At 42.7% G+C, this 26,061-nt stretch overlaps 1 protein-coding gene across 6 annotated transcripts in view; it reads left to right on the top strand.

Moving 5' to 3' along the window:
- acot7 (acyl-CoA thioesterase 7) overlaps positions 1–26,061 on the top strand; it is a 266,042-nt gene that overhangs the window by 90,215 nt on the left and 149,766 nt on the right. For all 6 annotated transcript variants that reach the window (XM_041207194.1, XM_041207193.1, XM_041207196.1 and 3 more), the window contains 2 exons: positions 13,456–13,547; positions 22,760–22,874. In XM_041207194.1, coding sequence (XP_041063128.1) covers positions 13,456–13,547; positions 22,760–22,874 — 207 coding nt within the window. The remainder of the gene's footprint in view (positions 1–13,455; positions 13,548–22,759; positions 22,875–26,061) is intronic.

Below are 26,061 nucleotides of genomic sequence, written 5' to 3'. Positions count from 1 at the left end.
TGTGGTGCATTTACATGGACTGGAAGCTACATATGTTAATACACAGGGCCCTGTTCTTTGCAGACAGAAAGAAAATGTACGCACATTGCGCCTATTTCAGATAAACAAAAGATGTGACAGCCATTTGCTGATTTATTCCTCAGGACAATGCCTTGACCAATCAGAGTCAAGCTGCCTGGTTTAAATTCAAATAATGTCTGGCAGTTAACTGTCAGTCATCATCAACTGGTGCATTCTCCATGGCAACACCTCTACCATTCAGAGTCCACTTGCTAATCAATCAGCACTCCTCATACAGTATAAATTTGTTGGTTTCTCTTACATTGATTCTTGCAAATTGTGCTGATGAGTGCAAGACAAAAAGCTTTGGCAAAATGTCTCTCTTTGAGCAATGCTCAAGTTCTGTACTTCAGACAATTATTGAATTCCACTCTGAAAGCTACAATTGAATCTACCTCCACAGTATTCTCTGAATTCCAGATCCCAAACATGCTGCTTTAAAAAGAAAATTCCCCATGGTGCCAGTGGTTCACTTACCATTCACTTTAAATCAGTGTCCAATGGTTCTTGACCCTTCCGCCAATGGGAACAGTTTCTCCCTATCTCCTCTGTCCAGACCCTTCATGATTTTGAACATTTCTATCGAATTGCCTAGCAACCTTATCTTCGCTAAGGAGAGTAGCCCCAGCTTCTCCAATCTACCCACATAACTGTAGTCCCTCATCACTGGAAATATCTTCCTAAATCTTTTCTGCACCCTATCTAATTCCTTCACATCCTTCTTTCCTAAAGCGTAGTTATCAGTGTGTTTTAATTTTTCTCGAACCTGATGCACCTGAAGTAAATGTAGCATCATATCACAGTTAATGCCACAGTTGACCTTTGAAAGGCACTGAATGAACACAGATTCTTTCTTTCCTATACTACATATGCATGGGTCCTGCTCTGTTCAGGATAATCAATGTCAATGCCTCTTGCCTTGGTTATGATGTTGGCGCAGTGCTGCATTTTTACCCCAACGATTTCAGGAGAGACGGGGAGAAAATTATAGGAAAATCTTTCAACAGCAAGGTTCTTGCAAGCTGTGTGGACGAGAGCAGGGACTGCAGGGAGGATGAATGAACTTAACACGGCACAGGGAGCCATTCAAGTGGGGGGAGGAAATAGAAACGTAGTAGCAGTAGGGGACGGTATAATTAGGGGGATAGATACTGTCCTCTGCAGCTGTGAGCATGAGTCTCAAAGGCTGTGTTGTCTGCTCAGTGCCAGGGTTAAGGACATCTCCTCAGGGCTGGAGAGGGACTTGGAGTGGGAGGGGAGGGATCCAGTTGTTGTCGTCCACGTTGGTATCAGTGACATTGATAGGACTAGAAAGGAGGTTCTGCTGAAAGACTTTTGAACAGTTAGGAGATAAATTAAAAAGCAGCACCTCCAAGGTATTAATCTCGGGATTACTACCCAAACCATGGGCAAACTGGCACAGCGTAAATAAAGTTAAATGTGTGGCTCAAAGATTGGTGTGGAAGGACTAGGTTTCAGTTCATGGGGTACTGGGGTAGAAGGGAGCTATTCCAGTGGGATGGGCTTCATTTGAACCATGCTGGGACCAGTGTCCTGGTGAATCAAATAACTAGGGCTGTAGAGACGGCTTTAAACCAAACGGTGGTTTTGGGGGGGGGTTACAAGGAGATCAAAGCTGGGAACTAAATATTCAGGGGTATGTGACTTTTCAAAAGGACAGGCAGGAAGGAAAAGGGTGGTGGGGTAGCTTTGTTAGTACAAGATGGAATAAGTACAATAGCAAGAAATGATCTTGGATCAGAAGATGTGAGTGAAGGTAAGAAATGCAAAGGGAAGAAGACACTGGTGGGAGTAGTCTATAAACCCCCTATCAGTAGCCGTGCTGTAGGACAGAGAATAAATCAGGAAATAATGAGGGCATGTAAAAAAGGCAGTATATTAATCATGGGTGACTTTAATCTCCATGTAGATTGGGAAAATCAAATTGGCAGATGTAGCCAAGAGTAAGAATTCATAGAGTACTTTTGGGACAGTTTCCTGGAACAATATGTTGTGGATCCAACCAGGGATCGGGCTATTTTGGATCTGGTGATGTGTAATGGGGCAGGTTTAATAAATGATTTCAGAGTAAAAGATCCCCTAGGAAACAGTGACCATAACATGGTGGAATTTAGCATTCAGTTTGAGAGTGAGAAACTTAGTTCAGAAACAATTATGCTAAACTTAAATAAGGATAATTACAAGGAATGGGGGCAGAGTTGGCTGGAGTCGACTGGAAAAGGGGTTTAGCAGAAAAGACAGTTGATGAACAATGGCAGATGTTTAAGAAAATATTTCATGACTCACAACAAAAATATATCCCCGTGAGGAAGAAGGATTGTAGGAAGGGGATAAACCAACCATGATTAATCAAGGAAATTAAGGATAATATCAAAGTGAAAGAAAAAACACACAATGTGGTAAAGATTAGTGGTAAGCCAGAGAATTGGGAAAGTTTTAAAAACCAATAAAAGATGACCAAAAAAATAAGAGGGGAGAAGATAAACTTTGAGGGTAAACTAGCAAGTAATATAAAGAGCTTCTTTAAGTATATAAAAAGGAAGAGATAGGCCAAAGTCAATATAGGCCCCTTAGAGAATGAGGGTGAAGAAATAATAATGGGGAACCAGAAAATGGCAGAGTAGTTGAATAAATACTTTGCATTGGTCTTCATGGTAGAAGACACTAATAGCATACCAAAAATACTAAATAATCATGGGGCAATAGGGAGGGAGGAAATAAATGCTATAACTGTCACTAGAGAGAAAATACTAGGAAAATTAATGGAGCTAAAGGCTGGTAAGTCACCTGGACCTGATGGGTTGCATCCTAGGTTATTAAAGGAAATAGTTGCAGCAATAGTGGATACACTGGTAGTAATCTTCTAAGAATCCTTAGATTCTGGAAAAGTCCCAGAGGATTGGAAAATTGACAATGTAACATCCTTATTCAAAAAGAGAGGGAGACAAAAAAACAGGTGACTATAGGCCAGTTAGCTTAATATCTGTCATTGGGAAACTGTTGGAGTCTATTGTAAAGGATGTAATAGCAGAGCATTTAGAAATGCATAATATAATCAAGCAAAGTCAGCATGTCTTCATAAAGGGGAAATCATGTCTGACAGATTTATTAGAATTCATTGAGGCGGTAACAAGTAGGATAGATAAAGGGGAACCAGTGGATGTAATATATTTGCATTTCCAAAAGGTGTTCAATAAGGTACCACGCATAAGGCCACTTAATAAGATAAGAGCCCATGGTGTTGGGGGTAGTATATTAGCATGGATAGAGAACTGGCTCACTTATAGAAGACAGAGTTGGGATACAGAGGGCATTTTCAGGATGGCAACCTGTAACTAATGGAGTACCACAGAGATCAGTGCTGGGGCCACAATTATTTACAATATAAATGACTTGGATGAGGGAAATGAATGTACTATTGCCAAGTTTGCGGATGACACAAAAATAGGTGGGAATGTAAAATGTGAGGATGACACAGAGTCAACAGAGGGATATAGATATGTTAAGTGGGCAATAAACATGGCAGATGGAATATAATGTGGGAATGTGTGAAGTAATACACTTTGGCGGGAAGAATATTATTTAAATGGAGAAGGACTGAAGCAAGCTGCAGCACAGAGGGATTTGAGGGTCCTTGTGCATGAATCCCAAAAAGCTAGCATACAAGTTCAGCAGGTAATGAGTAAGGGAAATGGAATGTTGGCCTTTATTTCAAAGGGAATGGAGTATTAGAATAGGGAAGTCTTGCTAAAACTATATAAGGCACTAGTTAGACCACACCTAGAATACCATGAACAGTTTTGGTCTCCTTATCTAAGAAAAGATACATTGGCTTTGGAGGTAGTCCAGGGAAAGTTCACTAGGTTGATCCTGGGGATGGAGGGATTTTCTTATGAGGAGAGGTTGACTGGGTTAGGCCTATACTCATTGGAGTTTAGCAGAATGAGAGGCGACCATATTGAAACACATAAGGTTCTTAGGGGGCTCGACAGGGTAGATGCTGAGAAGTTGTTTCCTCTTATGGGAGAGTCTAGGACCAGAGGACATAATCTCAGAGTAAGGGGGTGCCCATTTGAGGAGGAATTTCTTCTCTGAGGGTAGTCAATCTGTGGAATTCTTTACTGTAGAGGCTGGGTCGTTAAGTATATTCAAGGCTGAGATAGACAGATTTTTAATCAGTAAGGGAATCGAGGGCCATGGGGAAAAGGCAGGAAAGAGGGGTTGAGGATTGTCAGATCAGTCAAGATCTCATTGAATGGCGGAACAGACACAATGGGCCGAATGGCCTACTCTGTTCCTATATCTTATGGGTCCCATTTTCCCCCTAGGTGGCGTGATTGATAGAAAACACTCTTCCATTCTAGTCTGAAAATGCTGACTGATGCCGGTATAGGATTTTGTGGGTCCTGGCTGTGCCACCGCATGAGAGCCTTCCTTCAAGGCAATGGATGACAACTGGATATCTAACCATGCGAGTATCATGTCTATGCCTGTTCCTTTCTTCGTCCAAAATCTATGCTTGGAAATTTTCTTGCTGAAAGTCACTGGACTGGATAGTGGTCAGGGATAGTGACCCAGGCTGATTTCCTCACCCCATCCTTCCTAGCCCAGAAGTGCTGAGGTGAATTGTAGCACTCCATCATTGATCCAGCCGAAATCGGTCAAGTCAGCACAGACCAAGGATTGAATGCTTTGTATATAAAAGCGAATATTAGGTGTCTACAAGATCATAACTGGGCCAGTGCAATAGGAACCGTGAGTGTTTGGGCCATTGCTCTATATTTAGGCTGATGATAAAAGAATTATTGGAACTGTACCTCAATATATTGTGTTGTTCCTTAACACCACCACCACTTGGAAGTTCCCCTCCAAGCCACTCACCACCCTGACTTGGAAATATATCGCTGTTTCTTCACTGTCGCTGAGTCAAAATCCTGGAACTTCCTCCCTAACAGTACTGTGGGTGTACCTACACCATATGGACTGCAGCGGTTCAAGAAGGCAGTTCACCACCATCACTTCCTCAAGGGCAATTAGAGAAGGGCAATAAATGCTGGCCTAGCCAGAGACGCCCACATCCCATGAATTAATTGAAAAAAAAGTGACTCATTATCCACCTCATGTAATTACAGTAATCCAGCCTCAGGGATGAGGTGATAGACAAAACCCTCAAAGCTTTGTGAATAGCTGCAAGAAATAGCCCTAAGAATTCAGAGAAGAAATGTCACCTTTATTTTAAAACTGATTTAATTTGCTCTTGAGACATCCCATAATAAGTGACAGGGTTGACTAAAATATAAAGTACTGCAAATCTGAAATGAAACAAGAAACCACCGTAGACTTTGAGCACCATTGATGGAGAGAACTCAAGTCAGTCAATGTTTCAGATATAAGACCCACCTTCAGCACATTTCTGATTTTAAAGGAACATTGAGAGGAACAGGAAAAGAGGGAAGAAAGAAATACATAGAATGACCCTACACATAGAAAGAAGTGACATTGCCTGCAAAGTGCTTAGGTGGAGAATATGAGATTGGTAAGTGGCAGAAATGATATGTGTAGGCGATTAAAAAGTATAATGAAAGAAATTAAAGAAATAAAAGGCACTTAAAAGGGAATGTGTGGAAATAACTAAAGATATAGCAAGATGAGGTGTTTCTCCTCATCTTCCAAATAGCGTAGAAGGCCAAAAACAGAAACGAGAGTAGGAATAGGTTGGAGAAACACTGGACTAATGGGATATGGACTCATGGTTGAAATGGAAGTCCTGTGTCTTCCCTTGTGAGGTGACAGAATGTGGATGATGATGCTTCACGTCCTTTTGGCCAATAACATATAGGAGCAAGACTAGGCCATTCAGTCCCTTGACCCTGATCTGCCATTCAATCAGATTATGGCTGATCTATATCTCCAATTAACCAACCTATAATCCATATCACTTCATTTGCCTATCTAATAAAAGTGCGTCAATCAAATCTTGATTTCATTTGATTCAACATTGACATAGCCTTCCTGGGAGAGAGCTACAGATCTCCACTGCTGTCTCTGTGGAAGAGTGCTCCCTGACTGCAATCCTGAATGACCCATTTTAAGGTCACGAACCCTTATTCTTGACTCCCCCATCATTTGTGTATCTACTCTTTCAAATCAGTTGATAATTTAACCCCCTAAATAAATCATCACTCAACCTTCTAAACTCAAGGGAATACAAAGCAAGTTTATATAACCTGTCCTCATTAAGTGCTGATATCTGGCGAATCTGCACCATCACCCTGCATAGCCAATTTATGCTTACAGAGGTTTGATGCTAGTTTCAGCTCAAAACTGAGTGCAGTACTCCAGATGGGTTCTGACCAAGGCTGGAGATTTGGAATTGAAAGACCTGTTTCGCTTATGAAAGTGACCATCAAGGAATCACCATAAATGTCTCCTGGATTGTTATCCACTCCCAGGAATCATTTTTAATTTGTCTCCATTATAAGCATTTTTACTGGAATAATCAAAGGTTTTGCTTCTCAAAATTTGACCTGAGGAACAAAGGGACCTTCCTGTGTGTGTCCATAGATCTCTGAAGGCGGAGGGGCATGTTAGTGGGGTGGTGAAAAAGGGACACTTGCCTTTATCAATTGAGGCATTGATTACAAAAGTGGGGAGGTCATGTTGGAGTTGTATAGAACCTTGGTGAGGCCACAGCTGGAGTACTCTGTGCAATTCTGGTCGCCACATTATAGGAAGGATGTGATTGCAGAGGAGATTCACCAGGATGTTGCTTGGGATGAAACATTTAAGTTATGAATAGAGGTTGGAGAGACTTGGGTTGTTTTCGTTGGAGCAGAGAAGACTGAGGGGCGACCTGATTGAGGTGTAAAGATTATGAGGAGCATGGACAGGAAGAATAGGGAGCAGCTGTTCCCCTTAGTTGAAGGGTCAGTCACGAGTGGACACAAGTTCAAGGTGAGGGGCAAGAGGTTTAGGGGGGATGTGAGGAAAAACTTTTTTACCCAGAGGATGGTGATGGTCTGGAATGTGCTGCCTGGGAGGGTGGTGGAGGTGAGTTGCTTCACATCCTTTTAAAAAGTACCTGGATGAGCACTTGGTACATCATAACATTCAAGTCTGTGGGCCAAGTGCTGGTAAATGGGATTAGATAGGTAGGTCAGGTGTTTCTGACGCGTCGGTGCAGACTCGATGGGCCTCTTCTGCACTGTGTGATCCTGTGATAATCCTGTCTTGCCAGGATTATACCTAATCTCTTTGTTTAATAATTGCAAGTTAATTTGTGTCTTTTAGTAATTCATTCACAGTTTGATTTTCTCTGACCTTTGTTATCAGTTTGTTATCTCACATATAAAGCCAATAAGAGTGTGAAATGTTGAAGTGGTCCAGTGACCATCTGGTAGAACTGCCCATGAGTATTAGGTTTACTGTGCGAGAATGTTTGGTGCTTATGATTTAACAAGTGGGTTTTATGAGAAGCAGCAATTTAAAATCCAAAGCAGTAATAGTAATGGAACCAGACAATAGGTAAAATTTGCAGTTGAGCCCTTCTGGTGTTATGAGCATGATCAAGATTTCAGCTATGGAGGTCAATAATTAGTGACCGTGGTGAATGTGTCTATTAAAACAATTGGGCAGAAAGTTGTGTGGGCCACAAAGATGTGTGGGCATGCTGAGCTCTGTGCCTGAATTGCCGATAGTATTTACTGACATGAGAAGCTCCGCACGTGGTACGCTAACTCAAACAATATCCCAATGTATACACATCAGGGGTTTACAATTCATTCTCCAAATAGTCTCATTTTGTGCTCCTATTAAGTCAGCTCTCGTGGCTGAGCTTCTTCTGGACTGAAACTTGACACACCCTGTCCAAGATATGGCATACTCAGGGTGAGCAATAAGTCTTTTTACTAATAGTGTGTACACCAGAGTCGAAGTGGGCTGTTCCTAAAATTTCTAACCTTTCCAAAATTGTCAGAAATAATGTGCTGTCATCCAAATTCAGGGTGAAAACTGCTAGTTCGTCTTCATTAAAAGTAAATCACTGAAACAAAAAAGCAACCATACAAAAATAAGCATTTAGCAGAATAAATACAGTAATAGAATACTGGATTTCCCACCAGTACTTTCAAACAGCCCCCAAAGCTGTAAAGGGGAGAATAATTCCTTATAAATAATAAGGAGGTCACATTCTGCTTGGAAAAAAAGTGTCTACATGGAGCAAAGGGAACTGATGGGTAGAGATACTTGTTTGCTAGAAGTAGTGACACACTTAATGAGGCCATTTAAAATGAAAGCAAAAGAAGCACGGGGGTTCATTGTTGGAGGGATACTCACCAAGACTCCTTAGACAGTACCTTCCAAACCCACGACCACTACCATCAGGAAGGACAAGGGCAGTAGATGCATGGGAAACACCACCACCTGGAAGTTCCCCTCCAAGCCACACCACCCTGACTTGGAAATATATTGCTGTTCCTTTACCTTGGCTGGGTCAAAATCCTGGAGCTCCCTTCTTAACAGCAGTGTAGGTGTATCTACACCACATGGACTGCAGTGGTTCAAGAAGGCAGCTCACCACCACCTTCTCAAGGGCAATTAGGGGATGGGCAGAAAATGGCCTAGCCAGCGATGCTCACATCCCTTGAATTAATGAAACAAATAGAATTGAAAAGTAGAGAAGCTAAGTTAAATCTATATAGAACCTTTGATCTGTCACACTTAAACTGTGCACAATTCTGGTCCCCATATTATAAAAAGGGCGTAGAGGCGGTAGAGAAGGTGTGAAAAAGATGTACAAAGATGGCACCACAACTGAGAGTTATACTTATCAGGAAAGATTGGTCAGGCTGGGGCTTTTTTCTCTGCAAAAAGAGAAGGATGCAAGGTGACCTCAAAGAGGTCTTTAAGATCATGAAAAGGTTTTATAGGGTAAACATTGAGAAGGTAGTCACTAGTAAAGGTAATAGAGAATGCAGGAGAATCTTCTTTATTCAAGGGGTGGTTCGAATGTAGAACTCTCTACAATAAGGAGTACATGAAGCGTATCGCTTAGATTCAATTACGGGGATGCTGATAAGTACATGAGGGAGAAAGGAATAGAAGTGTATGTTGATAGGGTTAGACGAAGGAGGAGGGGAGGAGGATCATGTGGAGCATAAATACCAGTGTGGGCCAGTTAGGCAAAGTGGTCTGCTTCTGTGCTGTACATTCTATGTAATTCAATGCATGTATGTTGTATGTTACAGGCTGGATGCAAGGGAAAGGGCATAAACTGGTCAGAGATGGAGTACCTGCAACACAGTAGTTGTCTGCTGACTAGCAGTTTCTGTTTGGGTAACTGAGGGAGTAGAAAGCTTTTACTGCTCCAGTTACACAAACTTCCTACACCTCTGTAATTAATCCCTTACAACTTCATGTGAGCTGGTATAAATGGTCTGGTTGCAAAATATACATGATATTCTTACGAACATTCATTTCTCTACAACGTACTTTGAAAGGGATAGCTTGCGAAATCATTGTGTTTTGCATGATTTTTAGGAAAGAAGTTCAAATGCAGGCCTTCTAGTATGTGTTTAAATTTACCCTTTGGTATAAGTTCCAAAGGGGAGTTGATATATTTGGCTTAAAATGACAGTTTATATGTGTTCCTTGTGTTTGCCAACAGATTTTATACGGGCAAGCTTGAGCTGACATTAATAAACCTGCATAGCAACTCAACGTTGATGGTGTCGTAACGATAGAACTCCATGCCGGTTTATTTTAGATAGTCACAAACAGAATTGGAAGGGCTCAGGACAGCTGTGTTTGATCCTAACACCCCATTTGGCTCTCTCATCTTAGCTTGGTACCTAACAGCCTTGCTCAAATCAGGAGCACACTGTGCAGGGAATTAATGGGCACAATGTGGCTCGAAGCTTTTAACACCAATCCCAACATTGAATTCAGCAACAGAGAGGTGTTTCATTAACATCACAGATTCGTAATGTTAGAGACTTGATTTTTAGGTAGCAAGATCCTGTCACGCAGTTCAAAAGCAATTTGCTGTGGGTGCCAGAAATCTGACAACAAAACAGAAAATGCTGGAAATGTTCAGCAAGTCAGAATGTAACAAAAGATCATCGACCTGGAGTATTTACTCTGTTTCCATCTCCAGATGCTGCCTGTCCTATTGAGTATTTCTTTTCTGTTTTTATTTCAGACACACAGGTTTGACAGGTTTGGGTGGGTAAAAGAGGCCAGAGTCTTAATTTTAAAAACTGTAAACTAAAATTGCAAACAACAGTTTGAAAATTTAACACTCTTAGCCAGCCAACTCCGTTGATTTTCCTGGAGGTTTCATCACATGACATCTTGTCTAGCACCAATCCACCCCCACACACCCTTCATTGGCTTCCTGATACATCCTTGTGTGTGGTATCCTGCCTGCCCTTGCTAATTGGAGCCAGAACAGTTTTTTCCTCAGTTCTGATGAAGGGCTATCAACCTGAAACGTTAACTCTGTTTCTCTCCACAGATGCTGCCTGACCTGCTAAGTGGTTCCAGCACTTTTTTGTGTTAATGTGTTAGAGTACTTGCTTGTACCTATGCAACAAGGAAACCTGTACTTCATTCTCTGTGACATACCTTCCCACGTTTCTGTGCTGTGTATTCGATGTAATTTTTGAGAAACACGATGAACCACTGTATAGATGCAAATCTCATTTCTGCAATATTAATTGAGAATACTTTTGCCTTCAACAACAATCTGGCAACATGCCAACTCTAATTGTGTTGTGAAAGTGCCATTTTAAAATTTTGGACATGGGGCTCTTTCCTGCTCAGAATCACTGGTATTACCCAACCTTTGTTCCAGATTTCTAATTTCCTGTTTCCTTCGCTCCACCATTGGCATCTGTGCCTTCGGCTGCCTAGACACTAAGCTCTGAAATTCCCTTCCTCAACCCCTCCACTTCTTGCTTTTAAGATACTCCTTAAAACCGACTGCTTTACTTATTGTCAAGCTGTGTGCCCCTACCACAGAGATAAATGGGATAGATTTCAAACAGATCTCGCAATTCAAGGCTGGGCAACCATGAGGCGCTGTGGGCCATCAGCAGCAGCAGAATTGCAACCAGAGTCTGTAACCTCATGCCCTGGTATATCTCCCACTCTATACTTGCCACCAAACCAGGGGATCAGCCCTGGTTCAATGAAGAGTGCAGGAGGGCATGCCATGAGCAGCACCAGGCAGACCTAAAAACGAGGTGTCAACCTGGTGAAGCTACAACACAGGACTGCTTGCATGCCAAACAGCATATGCAGCAAGTGACAGACAGAACTAAACAATTCCACAACTAAAAGATCAGATCTAAGCTTTGCAGTCCTTCCACATCCAGTCATGAATGGTGGTGGACAATTAAACAGCTCACTGGAAGAGGAGGCTCCACAAACATCCCCATCCTCAAATGATAGGGGAGCCCAGCACATCAATGCAAAAGATAAGGCTGAAGCACATGCAACAATCTTCAGCCAGAAGTGCCGAGTGATTGATCCATTTCGGCCTCCTCTGGAGGTCTCTAGCATTACCGATGCCAGTCTTCAGCCAATTTGATTCACTCCACGTGATATCAAGAAACGGCTGAAGGCACTGGATAGTGCATAGGTTATGGGCCCTGGCAGCATTCCAGCAATAGCAGTGAAGACTTGTGCTGTGGAACTTTCCATGCTGCTAACCCAGCTGTTCCAGTACAGCTGCAACACTGGCATCTACCTGGCAATATGGAAAATTGCTCAGGTATGTCCTGTACACAAAAAGTGGGAAAAATCCATACCAGCCAATTACTGCCTCATCAGTCTATTCTCAATCGTCAGTAAAGTGATGGAAGGGATCATCAACAGTGCTATCAAGCAGTACTTGCTTAGCGATAACCTGCAAACTGACGCTCAGTTTGGGTTCCGCCAAGGTCACTCAGCTCCTGACCTCACTACAGCCTTAGTTCAAACATGGACAAAAGAGCTGAATTCCAGAGGTGAGTTGAAAGTGACTGCCCTTGACATCAAGGCAGCATTTGACCGAGTGTGGTATCAAGGAGCCCTCGCAAAACTGGAGTCATTGGGAATCGGGGAAAACTCACTGTTGATTGGAGTCGTATCCAGCTCAAAAGAAGATGGTTGTGGTTGTTGGAAGTTAATCACCTCGATTCTAGAACATCACTGCAGGAATTCCTCAAGGTAATGTACTCGGCCCACCATCTTCAGCTGCTTCATCAATGACCTTCCTTCCATCATAACCTTAGAAATAGGAATGTTTGCTGATGATTGCAAAATGTTCAGCACATTCGCTACTCCTCAGATACCGACGCAATCCATGTCCAAATGCAGCAAGACCTGGACAACATCCAGGCTTGGGCTGACAAGTGGCAAGTAAAATTCATGCCACATAAGTGCCAATGAATGACCATATCCAACAAGAGAGAATCTTAACTACCACCCCTTAACATTCAATGGCATTCATCATTGCTGAACCCCCACTTTCAACATCCTGGGTGTTCCCATGGACCAGAAACTCAACTGGACCAGCAGGTCAGAGACTAGGAACCCTGTGGCGAGTAACTGTCCTCCTGACTCCCCAAAGCCTGTTCACCATCTATAAGGCACACGTCAGGAGTGTGATGGAATACTCTCCACTTGACTGGATGAGTGTAGTGTAGCTCCAACAACACTGAAGAAGCTTGACACCATCCAGGATAAAGCAGCCCACTTGATTGGCACCTCATCCACAAACACCCCCCCGCCCCCCCCCCCACCTCCAACGCAGAGTGGCAATAATGTGTACCATTTACAAGATCACTGCAGGAACTCACCAAGGCTCCTTAGACAGCACCTTCCAAACCCTTTGACTGCTACCGTCTAGAAGGACAAGGGCAGCAGACACTTGGGAACACCACCACCTGGAAGATCCCCTCCAAGTCACTCACCATCCTTACTTGGAAATATATCGCTGTTTCTTCACTGTCGCTGGGTCAAAATCATGGAACTCCCTTCCTAACAGCACTGTGGGTGGACCTACACCACATGGACTGCAGCGGTTCAAGAAGGAAGCTCAAGCTCACCACCATCTTCTCAAGGGCGTTTAGGGATAGGCAATAAATATTGGCCCAGCCAGCGATGCCCACATCCCGTGAATCAATGATTTAAAAAGAGCTTTTGGTCATCCATCTTAATATCTGCCTGTATGGCTCAGTGTCCAGTATGACCTGATTGTGTTCCAGTGAAACATCTTGGGACATTTTATTATGCTGAAGTTGCACTATAAATGGATATTGTTGTTGTTGTTGTTGTTATTGTTGTTGCTCTAGATGATTTGAATTAAAAAAAGATTTTTTTTTGTCATAGGTGCTAAGCGATTGACCAACAGAGCAACACTGTGGTACGTGGCACTGTCCTTGGAGAATGTAGATAAAGTGGTCGAGGTTCCTTCTATACAGGTAACTAGTACATGCCATTTGATTTTGTGAAAAAGGAACTTTTTAAAAGATGAGAGGAAGAAGAAAAAAACCATACATGGCAGAAATCTGAATTAAAGCTAAAAAAAATAATGGAAATGCACAGCAGGTCAGGTCATTTTCATTTAAAATAATTGGCAGGATTTTTTTGGATGGTGGAGTTTCCTGCCCTGCCACCCAAAAAGTCAGCAAGGAACAAAAGCCCGCCAATCATAAGAGCTGCACAGCCTTTGACGTTCCGACGAGTGTTAATTGGTTGGAGACCGAACTCCTGTCTGATTGAGGGGCGGAAGTTCTGCCTCAGAAAGCTGCAGCTAGTCTGATTGGCCAGTGGTACCAGTGGCCAGGACTGGGACTAGAAGCAGTTCTCAGATCTAAATCCCGGAGTCCAGGATCAGGTAAGCGTGTGGGGAGAGGCTGGGGTGGGCTCACAGCAGGGAGGGAAAATGAGGCCTGGGGTAGGGAAACACTGGAAGAGGTCTTAATGAAGACGCTATTGGGGGAGGGAGCACCCTGACGGGGTGGGCAGATTTTGAGGAGGGAACACATTGTGGAAAGGGGATCCTGAAGGACCCCCCCACCCCCACACTCACCCAGTTCCCACCCAAGGCTCTAGCTGGATGACCTGCTCAGTTTCTCCCTGCTGCCCCTGAACTCCTTCTGCCAACCTCAAAATTAAGGGCAGTAAGGAGCCCTTAAGTGGCCAATTAAGTGCTTCAGTTGAGGTGAGGGTGGATATCTCCCCCCCACCCCAGTGTCTGCTCCCCATCCCACTGATGCCCAATCCACTCCCCACCACTCCCACATGTCTAACCCCTCTGCCCTCCCTGCCTGTCTGATCCACCCCAACGTCTGATTTCCACCCCCCACTCCTCCCCGCACCACCACCCCGCAAATATCCGATTTCCAGCCCCCAACCCCCAAATCCTATCCACTTACCTTAGAGACTTACCTTCTCCTTGGCCTGTCAACTTCAATTGGACCTTTAAACCTGCCTGGTTTACGGCAGCCAGGGCCATAAAAAAATGGAGACGTGTTCTTCTTCAATCTGACTCTGATGGACTGCGCGCTGGGCTTTGGAGACAGCTGCACTGCCTGATCTTGCCCATCCTGAGCCGGAAGGTCGAGTGAGACAGGCCTGGAAGAAATTTTGCGTAAGTAATTGGGCACAGAGTGGCAGTCCAACACTGATTGCCATTCAGAGGAAGTTATGGCCCATTGTTTTTGTTCTTTATAATCTATGATGGTAACATGACTGAAATCTTCTGATATCGAATGAGTCACATTTTTGTGGAACCTTGTTTAAAAAAAAGCATTTGGGATTATAGCAAAATGAACATTAAAATTGTAGAAGTGCATTAGATTTTTACATGAAGTTGCATTCAATTAGGTTTCTTTGTGTTCAGTGTTTGAACTCCACATTTTACCATGTTTCATTTTTAATTGTTTCCTTTGTTCATCTCTGACTTATTTACTTTTCTCAGTTGGACTGGTGATGTTCTAGCACTGGATTATCTTGTGTGCAATTTGTCACTATCCAGTCCTACTCACCCATTGGAAGCAGTGCACTTCATAGAATCTTACAGCACAAAAGGAGGCCTTTCAGCCTATTATGCATGTGCCAGCTCTTTGAAAGAGCAATTTAGTTGCCTCACCTGCTCTTCCCTCATAGCTTTTGCAAATTTCTTCCCTTCAAATTCTTATCCAGTTCTCTTTTGAAAATTACCATTGAATCAGCTACCACAGTTTGCGAATGACCATTGCACCTGACAGAACTAAAATAGGTCTTTCCTCTAGAGAAGAATGTATTGAAATGGTTATGAGTGGTTGGTAAATATTGGATGGGCTATACAAGCAAATATCTATTTTTGGGATGTGGCCTTTATATTAAGATTGGGCAAAGAACCATGTTACCCTTACTGTTTAATGCAAAATTCACACACAACAACTGGCTGAAACAGTCAGAAATGAAAAGAGAATGAGTGAATAAAACTAATCAAATATAAAATGTCTAATGGTATATGCTGCAGTGCCCATTTTCACAGCAGGCACCTGAAAAAATGGTGGATGCTAGCGAGTGTATTTTTATTAAGTCAAAATTGAGCATTGAACAGCCAGATGCAGCACAGCCAGATATAGAGGAATGATCCCTCTGCTCTTTTTCAATAACGTAGTTTAATTCCAATTGTGGAAGGAGCCCCCTTTCTTCCCTAGTGTAAGGTTTTTGCTGAGACATCTGACTCATGAGATTAAACAACTGTTTTTCCCCTGTGTGAGAAGTGAAAATAACATAACCAATGCTGTTCTCACATTGGAGCTGAGACATATTGTCATGTCATTGTAAATTAAGCCCTCCTTATGGTGCTTTCTACTCTAAGTGGGGGGGGGAATGAAATAATCAATTTCCCAGAACTATCTTTACTCATCTAATGGCTTATGTGGGTGAAGAGGGGGTCAGGAGGTGGGGGTAGGTGGTGGTGGGTGCAGTGCAAGTACACCTTCAAAGTATTAGGTGCAACTTAAACAAAAATGAAAATACCTGGAAAAACTCAGCAGGTCTGGCAGCATCTGCTGAGAGGAACACAGTTAACTGTTAACCGTGTTCCTCTCTGCAGATGCTGCCAGACCTGAGTTTTTCCAGGTATTTTTGTTCTTGTTTTAGATTTCCAGCATCTGCAGTTTTTTGCTTTTATCTAGGTGCAACTTAAAGCTAGGTGGTACATGTTATAAGCTTACTAATTAAATATAGCCTTTCAATATATAATCTCTGATAAATGTAACCAGTTGAAAGGAGAGTTAGAATGATTAAACAATAGAATTCCATCAGTAGATCCAAGAAAGCACTGTTGATTTCCATTGAGGCCTGAGTTCTGATTACATTCAGAACATTCACAAGCAGTGAGAGCTGCCATTTCAGTGTTACAGCTTACTCAAAACTAATTTGCATTAGTCTGGGAAATTAAAGGTTAGATTTGCTTTTTGACAACTCTGCAGCAAAAGGAAGAAAGACTTGCATTTATACACCGCCTTTCATAACCTTGGGACATCCTACAGCTATTCACAGACAATGAAGTACTTTTGAAATGTGATTACTGTTGTAATATTTGAAACTCAGCAGCCAATTTGTGCCCAGCAGGGTCCCACAAACAGCAGTGTAATAATGACCAGATAACCTGTTTAAATGATGTTGGTTGAGAAGTAAACATTTGTCAGGGCATTGTGGCTTTTCTTTTTCTGTCATTTGTTTCTATTGGAAAAGATTGTTCGTTGGCTTTAAAATGCTTTGAGATGTCCCGTGGTCATGAAAAGCACTATATAAATGCAAGATTTCTTTCTTAACTACAGAAGACACCCTCTACCTATTAGAGGACATCAACCAACAGCAGTGTGACTAAGTGTGATGTGTTGTAAGTTAAAGGGACACTATATCTACGAGAAGTTGTTTGACAAGCCTTTTCTGCTTATGGAACCGTAGACATTTAAGACAGAGAGGGAGGCTATTTGGTCCAATGTGCTAGTGCCAGCTGAAAAAAAGCTATACCATCTATTCCCTGGGGATGGGAGGGAGAAGAAACTAATCTTGTTACACTGGCCCTCTATCCAGCTCTCCCTGTCCTACCTCTCTCAATCAGCTTATATTTCATCTCATTTCTATTTTTCCTTAGTTCTGATGAAGAGTCATACAGGCTCAAAACGTTAACTGTCTTCCTCTCCGCAGACGCTGTCAGACCTACAGAGTTTTTCCAGCTATTTTTGTTTTTGTTTCAGATTTCCAGCATCTGCAGTATTTTGCTTTTATCTTGTTACACTGCTGTTGTATACAACTGATGCAGCGTTAAAGGATAAGTACAAATGCTGAAAAGCCGAGATAAAGGCAGTAAATACTGTAAATAAACAACATATCGATTGATAATTCTTTGAGGAAGTAACGAGTAGGTTAGACAAAGGAGAGCCAATGGATGTTATCTACTTGGACTTCCAGAAGGCCTTTGACAAGGTGCCGCACAGGAGGCTGCTCAGTAAGATAAGAGCCCATGGTGTTAGAGGCAAGGTACTAGCATAGATAGAAGATTGGCTGTCTGGCAGGAGGCAGAGAATGGGGATAAGCGGGTCCTTCTCAGGATGGCGGCCGGTGACTAGTGGAGTTCCGCAGGGCTCAGTGTTGGGACCGCAACTTTTCACTTTATGCATTAATGATCTAGATGAAGGAACTGAGGGCATCCTGGCTAAGTTTGCAGATGATTCAAAGATGGAGGGACAGGTAGTATTGAGGAGGCTGGGAGGCTGCAGAAGGATTTGGACAGGTTAGGAGCATGGGCAAAGAAGTGGCAGATAAAATACAACGTGGGAAGTGTGAGGTCATGCACTTTGGTAGGAAGAATAGAGGCATAGACTATTTTCTAAATGGGGAGAGAATTCAGAAATCTGGAGTGCAAAGGGACTTGGGAGTCCTAGTCCAGGATTTTCTTAAGGTTAACTTGCATGTTGAGTCGGTAGTTAGGAAGGCAAATGCAATGTTGGCATTTATTTCAAGAGGACTAGAATATAAAAGTAGGGATGTGCTGCTGAGGCTTTATAAGGCTCTGGTCAGACCACATTTAGAATATTGTGAGCAATTTTGGACCCCATATCTCAGGAAGGATATACTGGCCCTGGAGAGGGTCCAGAGGAGGTTCACGAGAACGATCCCAGGAATGAAAGGCTTAACATATGAGGAATGTTTGAGGACTCTGGGTCTATACTCAGTGGAGTTTGGAAGGATGAGGGGGGATCTGATTGAAACTTACAGAATACTGAAAGGCCTGGATAGAGTGGACGTGGGGAAGATGTTTCTATTAGTAGGAGTGAGTAGGATCCGAGGGCACAGCCTCAGAGTAAAGGGAAGACCTTTTAGCATAGAGATGAGGAGAAACTTCTTTAGCCAGAGAGTGGTGAATCTATGGAATTCATTGCCACAGAAGGCTGTAGAGGCCAGGTCATTGAGTGTATTTAAGACCGAGATAGATAGGTTCTTGATTGGTAAAGGGATCAAAGGTTACAGGGCGAAGGTGGGAGAATGAGGTTGAGAAACTTATCAGCCATGATTGAATGGCGGAGCAGACTTGATGGGCTGAGTGGCCTAATTTCTGCTCCTATGTCTTATGGTCTTATGATACCTCTTGAAAAATGCAAGGGTTTCATTCGGGTGAACAGAAGTGCATGAATTAATTTGTTTTGATCGTATTTGTGTCATGATCTGGATATGTTGAATTCTTTCATGGACATATTTTAGCATCTCTTTTTAGCATGATATCTTTGTGTTTGAATGAAGGGAAATATTTTAATTGAGATTATTTTTCAAAGTAGTCTGATTGGGCAGAATCTTACTGCCTTCGTCTCTGACACAAGACTGGAACCATTTTCGGGTAGCAAAGACAACCCTTGATTAGTGGGCCTTCCAGCTATTTAGCAGCCTGCCTCCAGGCTGCTCAATCAATTAGGGAAGGTGGGAAAGCTGATCCAGCCATTTTGCCAGAGAAAGGATTTATTTTCTTTATTCTTTTCATGGGATGCGGGCATCACTGACAAGACCAACATTTGTATCCATCCCTAATTTGCCTTGAACTAAGTGACTTACTAAGCCATTTCAGAGGGCAGTTAAGAGTCAAACACATTGCTGCGGGTCTTGTGTCAAATGTAGGCCAGATCAGGTAAGGATGGCATATTTCCTTCCTTAAAGAAAAGGACATTAGTGAACCAGATGGGTTTTTTTCTGACAATTAACAATAGTTCCATGGTCAGCGTGACTGCTTTCAATTCCAGATGTTAGATTGATTGGATTTCAATTTCAGCAGCTGCCTTGGTGGGATTTGAACCCATGTCCCCAGAACATTAGCCTGGGCCTCTGGGTTACTAGTCCAGTAACACTGCCACCTTGCCACCATTTTCCATAAAGGGACCATAACATGTTTCGAAAAGTTCAGCAACACTTGGCTTTTTCAGGTTGCAGCACCCATAGAATGGAGAGGAGACCTAGGAAGCTGCCCAATCCCACCCCCGCTCCTATTCACTTACAGTAAAATGCAACTGCACCTTTCTCGCCTGACCTTCTGATTCGGGCTGGGTGAGAATAGTGTAGTGCAGCAAGTTCCCAGGGTCTTCATTCAAGTGCAGGAGAGTCGGGAGAGAGGAAGATATGGCCCCTTTTGCAGCACTTGTTGCCATAAAGCAGATAGGTTTAAAGGTCCAGCCACTGAGAAGCCAGGGAGAGGGTAAGTATGCAAGGTAGGCAGGATGGTGGGGTGGGATGGGTTGGGGCAGGGGGTGGGGGGTTGCAGGTGGTGGTGTGATGGGTTTGAGGGGGGCGGTGTTCAGGTGGTCAGTGGGGGGTGTAGGGTGGCCAGGTAGTCAGCGGGGGAGGGGTCAGGTGGTCAGTGGTGGAGGATGAGCATTGGGGGTGTGGTTGGTGACGGTAGTTGGGGAGTTGAGGGTAGTCAGGATCAGGAGGGCAGTCTGGGGGCTGCGGGTAGTTGGGATTCAGGAGGGCAATTGTGGGGGGTGGGGGTGTGGTAGGTTTTCAGGTGGTCAGGGTGGTCACAAGTTAGAAGTGGTTTGAATTCTTCTAACATTTCCTGGGTAACAATTCCTGTAAGATAGTCGTAACCATCTGACGACTGCAATTTAAATCAGCATAGCGGATAGTTCCCATTGCAGGGTAATGGCCCAACGGAAGTTTGAACTTTCTGGGCAATTGCCATGCAATCCTTACATGGGGGGCCCTGGGGGTGGGGGCTCCCCAGCTCATCTTTGGGGTATACCCACTCACCCACGTACAACACATCAGGGAACGGAAGCTATGGGCCAATGTGTTGGGGTTCTTACCTCCATTTGGATCTCGTGGCCATCCTTCTGCCCTGTGGAGGGACATTCAGCTAAGGAGAAAGCAGCTGCTGCTGCTGTTGGCAGTGGTGAGGCTGCTACCCTAGACCCTGAGCAGAAGTCTGTAGGCTAGCAGCAGGGAAATGCACCTGAAGATGGGTGAATTCTGGACAGGTGAAGTTTCTTCCAAGCAGTTGGCAACCACCTATCAAGCAGTGATAGCACTGTCTGACAGAAGAACTGTTTTGGACAGCAGCCTCTCACCTGGCTATGGCTGGAGCTCTTCAATGTGACTGATCAGAACCTCTACAGTTTGTCAGTTTGACTAAAGATCTTCTTCCCTGTGTGCACTGGCCTTCTCCAACCTGCTGGGTTGGAGACACAGCATTGAACTCCTGCTCTGTTGGGTAAGAGGGAACCCATGGAAAATAACTCCTAATTGCAACCTATGTACTTCAGTTGGCTTCCTGCCTCTGCCTCGGGGCTGTCCATTCCACTCCCAACATAACCCGGGAAAGCTGGAAGGGGTCGAGCTGACGTTGAGATCCCAATCCATCTTCACTTCCTGCAATTTTCCCAGCCACACAACCTTTGCCTCTGAAAGTGCCTCAATTGAACTGGGAAAATTCCACCCATTCAGTTTGAGATTTGAAAAAAAGACCTGGTGTTCTTAAGTACAGTTAACATATTTAATAACAATTCATTAACAATTGTCATCATAATCTAACGACAAACTAAAGATTGAAGAACATTTGGAAATTGTCACAGAAAATAGACAGCTGAACAGAATGGCAAAATAAGTTCAGGAAATACTCAGTGTAACCATTTCTATTTCAGAATAACACTTCAAAAATATAAGATACTTGGTTTAAAAATCCATGGCTTTATATCATCAGCACTGGTCTGCATTTCCTATCATTGAACTTTTGACATTCTGTTCAGTCCCCCTGATAACTATTATATTTCCATTACTTCTCACAGCCAGATTGTTTCCCACGACCTTGTGTCTGGAGGAAGCTTGCTTTTAACTTTGAGAGCATTTCTGTCAGATACAAACTAAAGGACATGGTGTACATAGATCTTGGTTCCTTGAAATTGTAGTTCCAAAAAGAGGAGGATATATAGCTTAACTGTATTCCGCAGTTGAGATTTGTACTGGTGTTGACCAACCTGACCTGTGGTCCTTAAAGAACTATTGGAGGCCACTCAAAAAATGGCCTGGGACCTTTGTTGTCTTTATCTTCATAGAATTAGGAGGGCTAATGCTTCTCCTGGCCTAACAAAACCTCTTGGTCACTTGCTGTGTTTGCCCCTGCCTTCTTCAATCAACCAATTACCCACCTTCCTCAATCGGCAAGCTGCACCATAACACTGACTTGGCCCATCTAGCTTGCTGGATCAAACTACACAATGAGACCCAACTCTCAAAGTGACTCTGGTCTCCAGCAGGAGCAGCAGGAGATGGGTGGAAGGGCACACAACTACTCGTACTATGCCTAAATTAAAATTGATCCTGTTATCTTTCTTGGAATGTTACAGGCTTATAAATGATTTGTGGTAATGAATTATCAATATAATTTTTTTGTCATTTAATTTGTTAAGTGCACCTTATGGCCATTAAGATGAAGGATGTAATAAACTAGAAATATTTGTATTTTATTTTGTGCCTTATCACTGAAATGTTTCAAAGCATTTCAGGGAATGGACTGATTTTGGGGCACAGATTTTTCCAGATATTTTCCAGATCCTGGGTATTGCATGTTTTTTCCACTTTTCATAAATTAAAGTTCCCTTTGATTTGCCCCAACAATGTTGACTAACTGTCATTTTTATATTGATATGCCGCATTGGCTATCTGAATATCACTTGCCTATTGCAGATGTAAATGTCAATGTAAAACTCTCTGAGACTAAAGTCTGATTTTCTGATGAAGGATCACCAACCCGAAATGTAGATCTGTTTCTTTCCCCACAGATGCTACCTGATCTGTTTGGTGTTTCATCATTTTCCGTTTTGATTTCAGATTTCTAGCTTCTAGCGTATATTGCTTTTGTTTTAGTTTCTCCACCAACCAACTGCACCCCACCCCCCCCGCCAAACCCCTTCCCTCAATATTGATGGTAGAGATGTGAAGCCCCTTCAGCTGTTCTATCAAGTAAGAAAGTGCTCTACAGTTGTAAGCCACTGTTGCTATTGATTTTGGAAGTAGATCTTTTGAGAAATTGTTGAGGAGCAATAAAAAGTTTGACTAGAATGATCAAATATGCTGCATAGTAAAAGTAAAGTCGCATAATAAACATGGAAGTTTCTGCTTTTCTTCCTGTACACTTCTAAAGTATACAAGTCCAGAACAGCAGGAGGAAGGTAAAAAGAGGTACGAAGCTCAGAAACTGGACCGACTAGAGACCAAGCAAAGGAGCGAAGATATCATCTTGCCTGTCATCAGTGTGGGTAAGCTTCACATTTACGTTTATTTCCATTTTTACAATGATCTGAGAGAGAGTTGTGAGGTAATCATTTGGTCAGTATCACCCTATCATATTGCTTTTACCTTTTTACAATGCTCATGTAAGTTGTTTAGAACACAATGGCACTTCAAATTAAGCTTTCTAATCTTAATTTCAACTTAATAAAACACATTAATAATCCTGAATAAAAGTTGTGTCAATTTTAGGTTAAACCCAATAAAACATGAAAACACAGCATCAGCTCATTACAGCTCTGGTGTGGCACATGCAGCCACCTAGTGCAGGGAACACTTCAGCTGATCGTTCCATTCACTTACAGCTACTTTCACCCGAACAGAGAAAAATTCAGGTCAAAAGTAAAAAATGAAAATCAGAAGACCAGAGTTGGAGGAAAATGGAGGTTCAGCTACTCGTTTCACAATTCAAGCATATGTAGAGCTTTTGTTACAGCTGTAAATCTGTCACAAATGAAGTTGCATGATAAGAAAGCTGTCACTTTTCGTACACCATGACCCAGATTTTTGTGTGGATTCGGGGAAAACACAACCTGCACACTTTTGCGCCTTCTGAAATGCACACGTGTGACTTTGCCAAGAAATTTTGACTTTTCACACAAGGGTGGGGCTTGTAGTGCATTTTGCAATCTGCAGTGGAGTGCACAAGGAGTGTGGTTGTGGAGATGGGCCAGTTAGAAGGCACTCCTCTGTCCTCAAAAACAGCAGCCCAGTTCCCAACATCGTTTAAGGCCCCCTTAACCTCACCCCTCAGCACCCCACCCATCCCCATGGCCCCTCAGATTGCCCGTGCCATACTGCCACCTCAGATGCCCATGCCACCTCCGTGCTCCCTCAGACCCACCTGGCCCCCCATGCCACCCCATGTTCCCTCAGATCTCCCATGTCACCTCCATACTCCCATATATCCTCCATTGCCACTCAGTCAGCTTGCATAATGCGCAGTCCTTAGGATCATGCAATAGCAAAGAGAATTATTTTAAAGTCATTGGAAAAAATTAAACCTCTAACAATCTCATAAATCCCTGAATTCAAAAACACTATCATTGATACTTTTAAAAAAACTATTCTGGTACAAAAAATCTTATAATCCTTTAAGTGCCTAGTAGGTTTGTAAACAAACAAGAAACCGCATCGAAGGCATATTCTGTTATTTCAGCCTCTTATTTTCTGTCCTACTTGGGTCAATAGACCACCTGCCGAGCTGAAACCATTAGCAACTTTGGAAACCAGCCAAGCTTTCATAATGGCTACAGCTGTCATAGCAAAAGCTTCTAGTTACATTTCCTGAAACTGACAGAACAGAACCATTTCAATTTAAAAGCAGCGTGCCTGTTGGTCAATGGAGGGGAGCAAGAGCAGAGATTTTTCAACTTTCAAAAGCAGTGTTTTTTAAACAGCCAGAGCTGTCATTTGTTTTAAATCACAGCACAAAACATGACAGCAGAAGCTGTCAGGATATTTTTCTACATTTTTGAATACATTATGGTACTGTCCAATGGAAAAAGTACTGTAATACTGTAATGTCAAAACCTATACAATGGTGGTCAATGTAATGGTTAATTTACCATTGTAGGACAGAACGCTCTGATGAATCACTGTATTGAAAACACATTTGCATTACAGTACAGCATCTATAGTGGAATCTGAAGGTGTCAAAGCATTTTACACTTATGTTTCAGAATGATCCCCACTCCTCAACAGGTTCCCCCCAGTGGTCACAAACTCTCCAGGAGGCGTGTTTTTTTTTTAGGATTTATAAAACCCATACCACCAAATGGAAATAGTCTGTGGAAGGAAATACAATTTTCCAATGGTCCTCACAATGGGGACCCAACCTCGGAAGAGGTCTGTGTGGTTTTGCACCCAAGACCTTCTCGACTTGCCAAGAGGCGACACAAAAATGGCATGTGGTCGGGAAGGCAGAGTTTAGCATTGCGCAACTCAATGTGCAGCTCCAACGGGAGATGAAAATCTGGCCCCAAAACTGAGAGTTTATGTGAGGCAGCTTTATTCATGTTGATTGATTTTGTCACCGGCAAAGGTATTTTATGAAGCAATTATAATTTTTTTAAAAATATATTAATCAAATGTGATATTTTAACATATTGGAAATCATGCATGTTTGATATTAAAAGGGTTCCATGTGTGTGTGATATATAAATTATATATGGGTAGCAATTTGTCAAGAATTGACCTTCAGATGTAATCTCTCTTGTCAACTCCAATTCCTAAACCCAATTACCCATTTACTGGTTTATTTCTTGGTAAAGGATCATGCCTCATGGTGTGAAAATGATACTTCAAACAGCCAGGAGCTTAAATACGTGACATTCAAGTTAAATAAATGACCTTCAAATCTTCCTGAGAACTATAAAATGGAAAATAAGACCAGCAGTAAAATGCTTGGTGATTTTTTTAGCCGGAGGACAGACTTCAGCATTTCATTTGCTTCTTGTTACAATCCCAGCTGATGTTAATACTGGACAAGTCAAATCCCAGAGTGAAACCTGGCTTGATAGATCCTAACTTTTATATATTTTTTAAGAAACTGTGGAGGTAAGTTACTGAACAAATTCACAGGAGCATGATGGTGAACAAATTCACAAGAGCATGATGATGAACTTTTCACACAAAGAATAAAACATTTATTAAAAAGAAAAATGAACTATATTACATCAAACAAAAAGGTTAGAAAGATCCCAATACAAACACAAGAAAATAATCCAAACATTCACTATTCCTTCGCCTCAGCCACCTCTTTACAGGCACATATGAATTCAAAAAGATAAAACAATTTATCATATCTATCTTATACTCTAACATTCGGGGTAAGTATGCAGTACTTGTGAACCAACTAGCGAATTGTGGACAGACACACTACACTACAAAGTAAATGACAGATGTGACCAAAGCAGATTCTGTGGATTTCTCAGCAACCCACCCAGGCCCTTGTCACACCATGAGCCAACTGGTCTCATTGAAACACTGGCCGGGATTTTCTGGCCCTGTCGCGGGTGGGACCCCGCGGCGGGAGAGGCGACGCCCCAGCCAGAAGTCCATTGACTTGTGGCAGGACCAGAAGATCACGGTGGCGGGTGCAGAAAACCCCGTCGATTGTATTTCTCACAGGGGTTTCCAATCCCCACGTTTGAA

This window comes from Carcharodon carcharias, chromosome 15 (genome assembly GCF_017639515.1).
Source record: "Carcharodon carcharias isolate sCarCar2 chromosome 15, sCarCar2.pri, whole genome shotgun sequence".
NCBI lineage: Eukaryota > Metazoa > Chordata > Chondrichthyes > Lamniformes > Lamnidae > Carcharodon > Carcharodon carcharias.
This window is presented reverse-complemented; position numbering and strand designations above follow the sequence as displayed.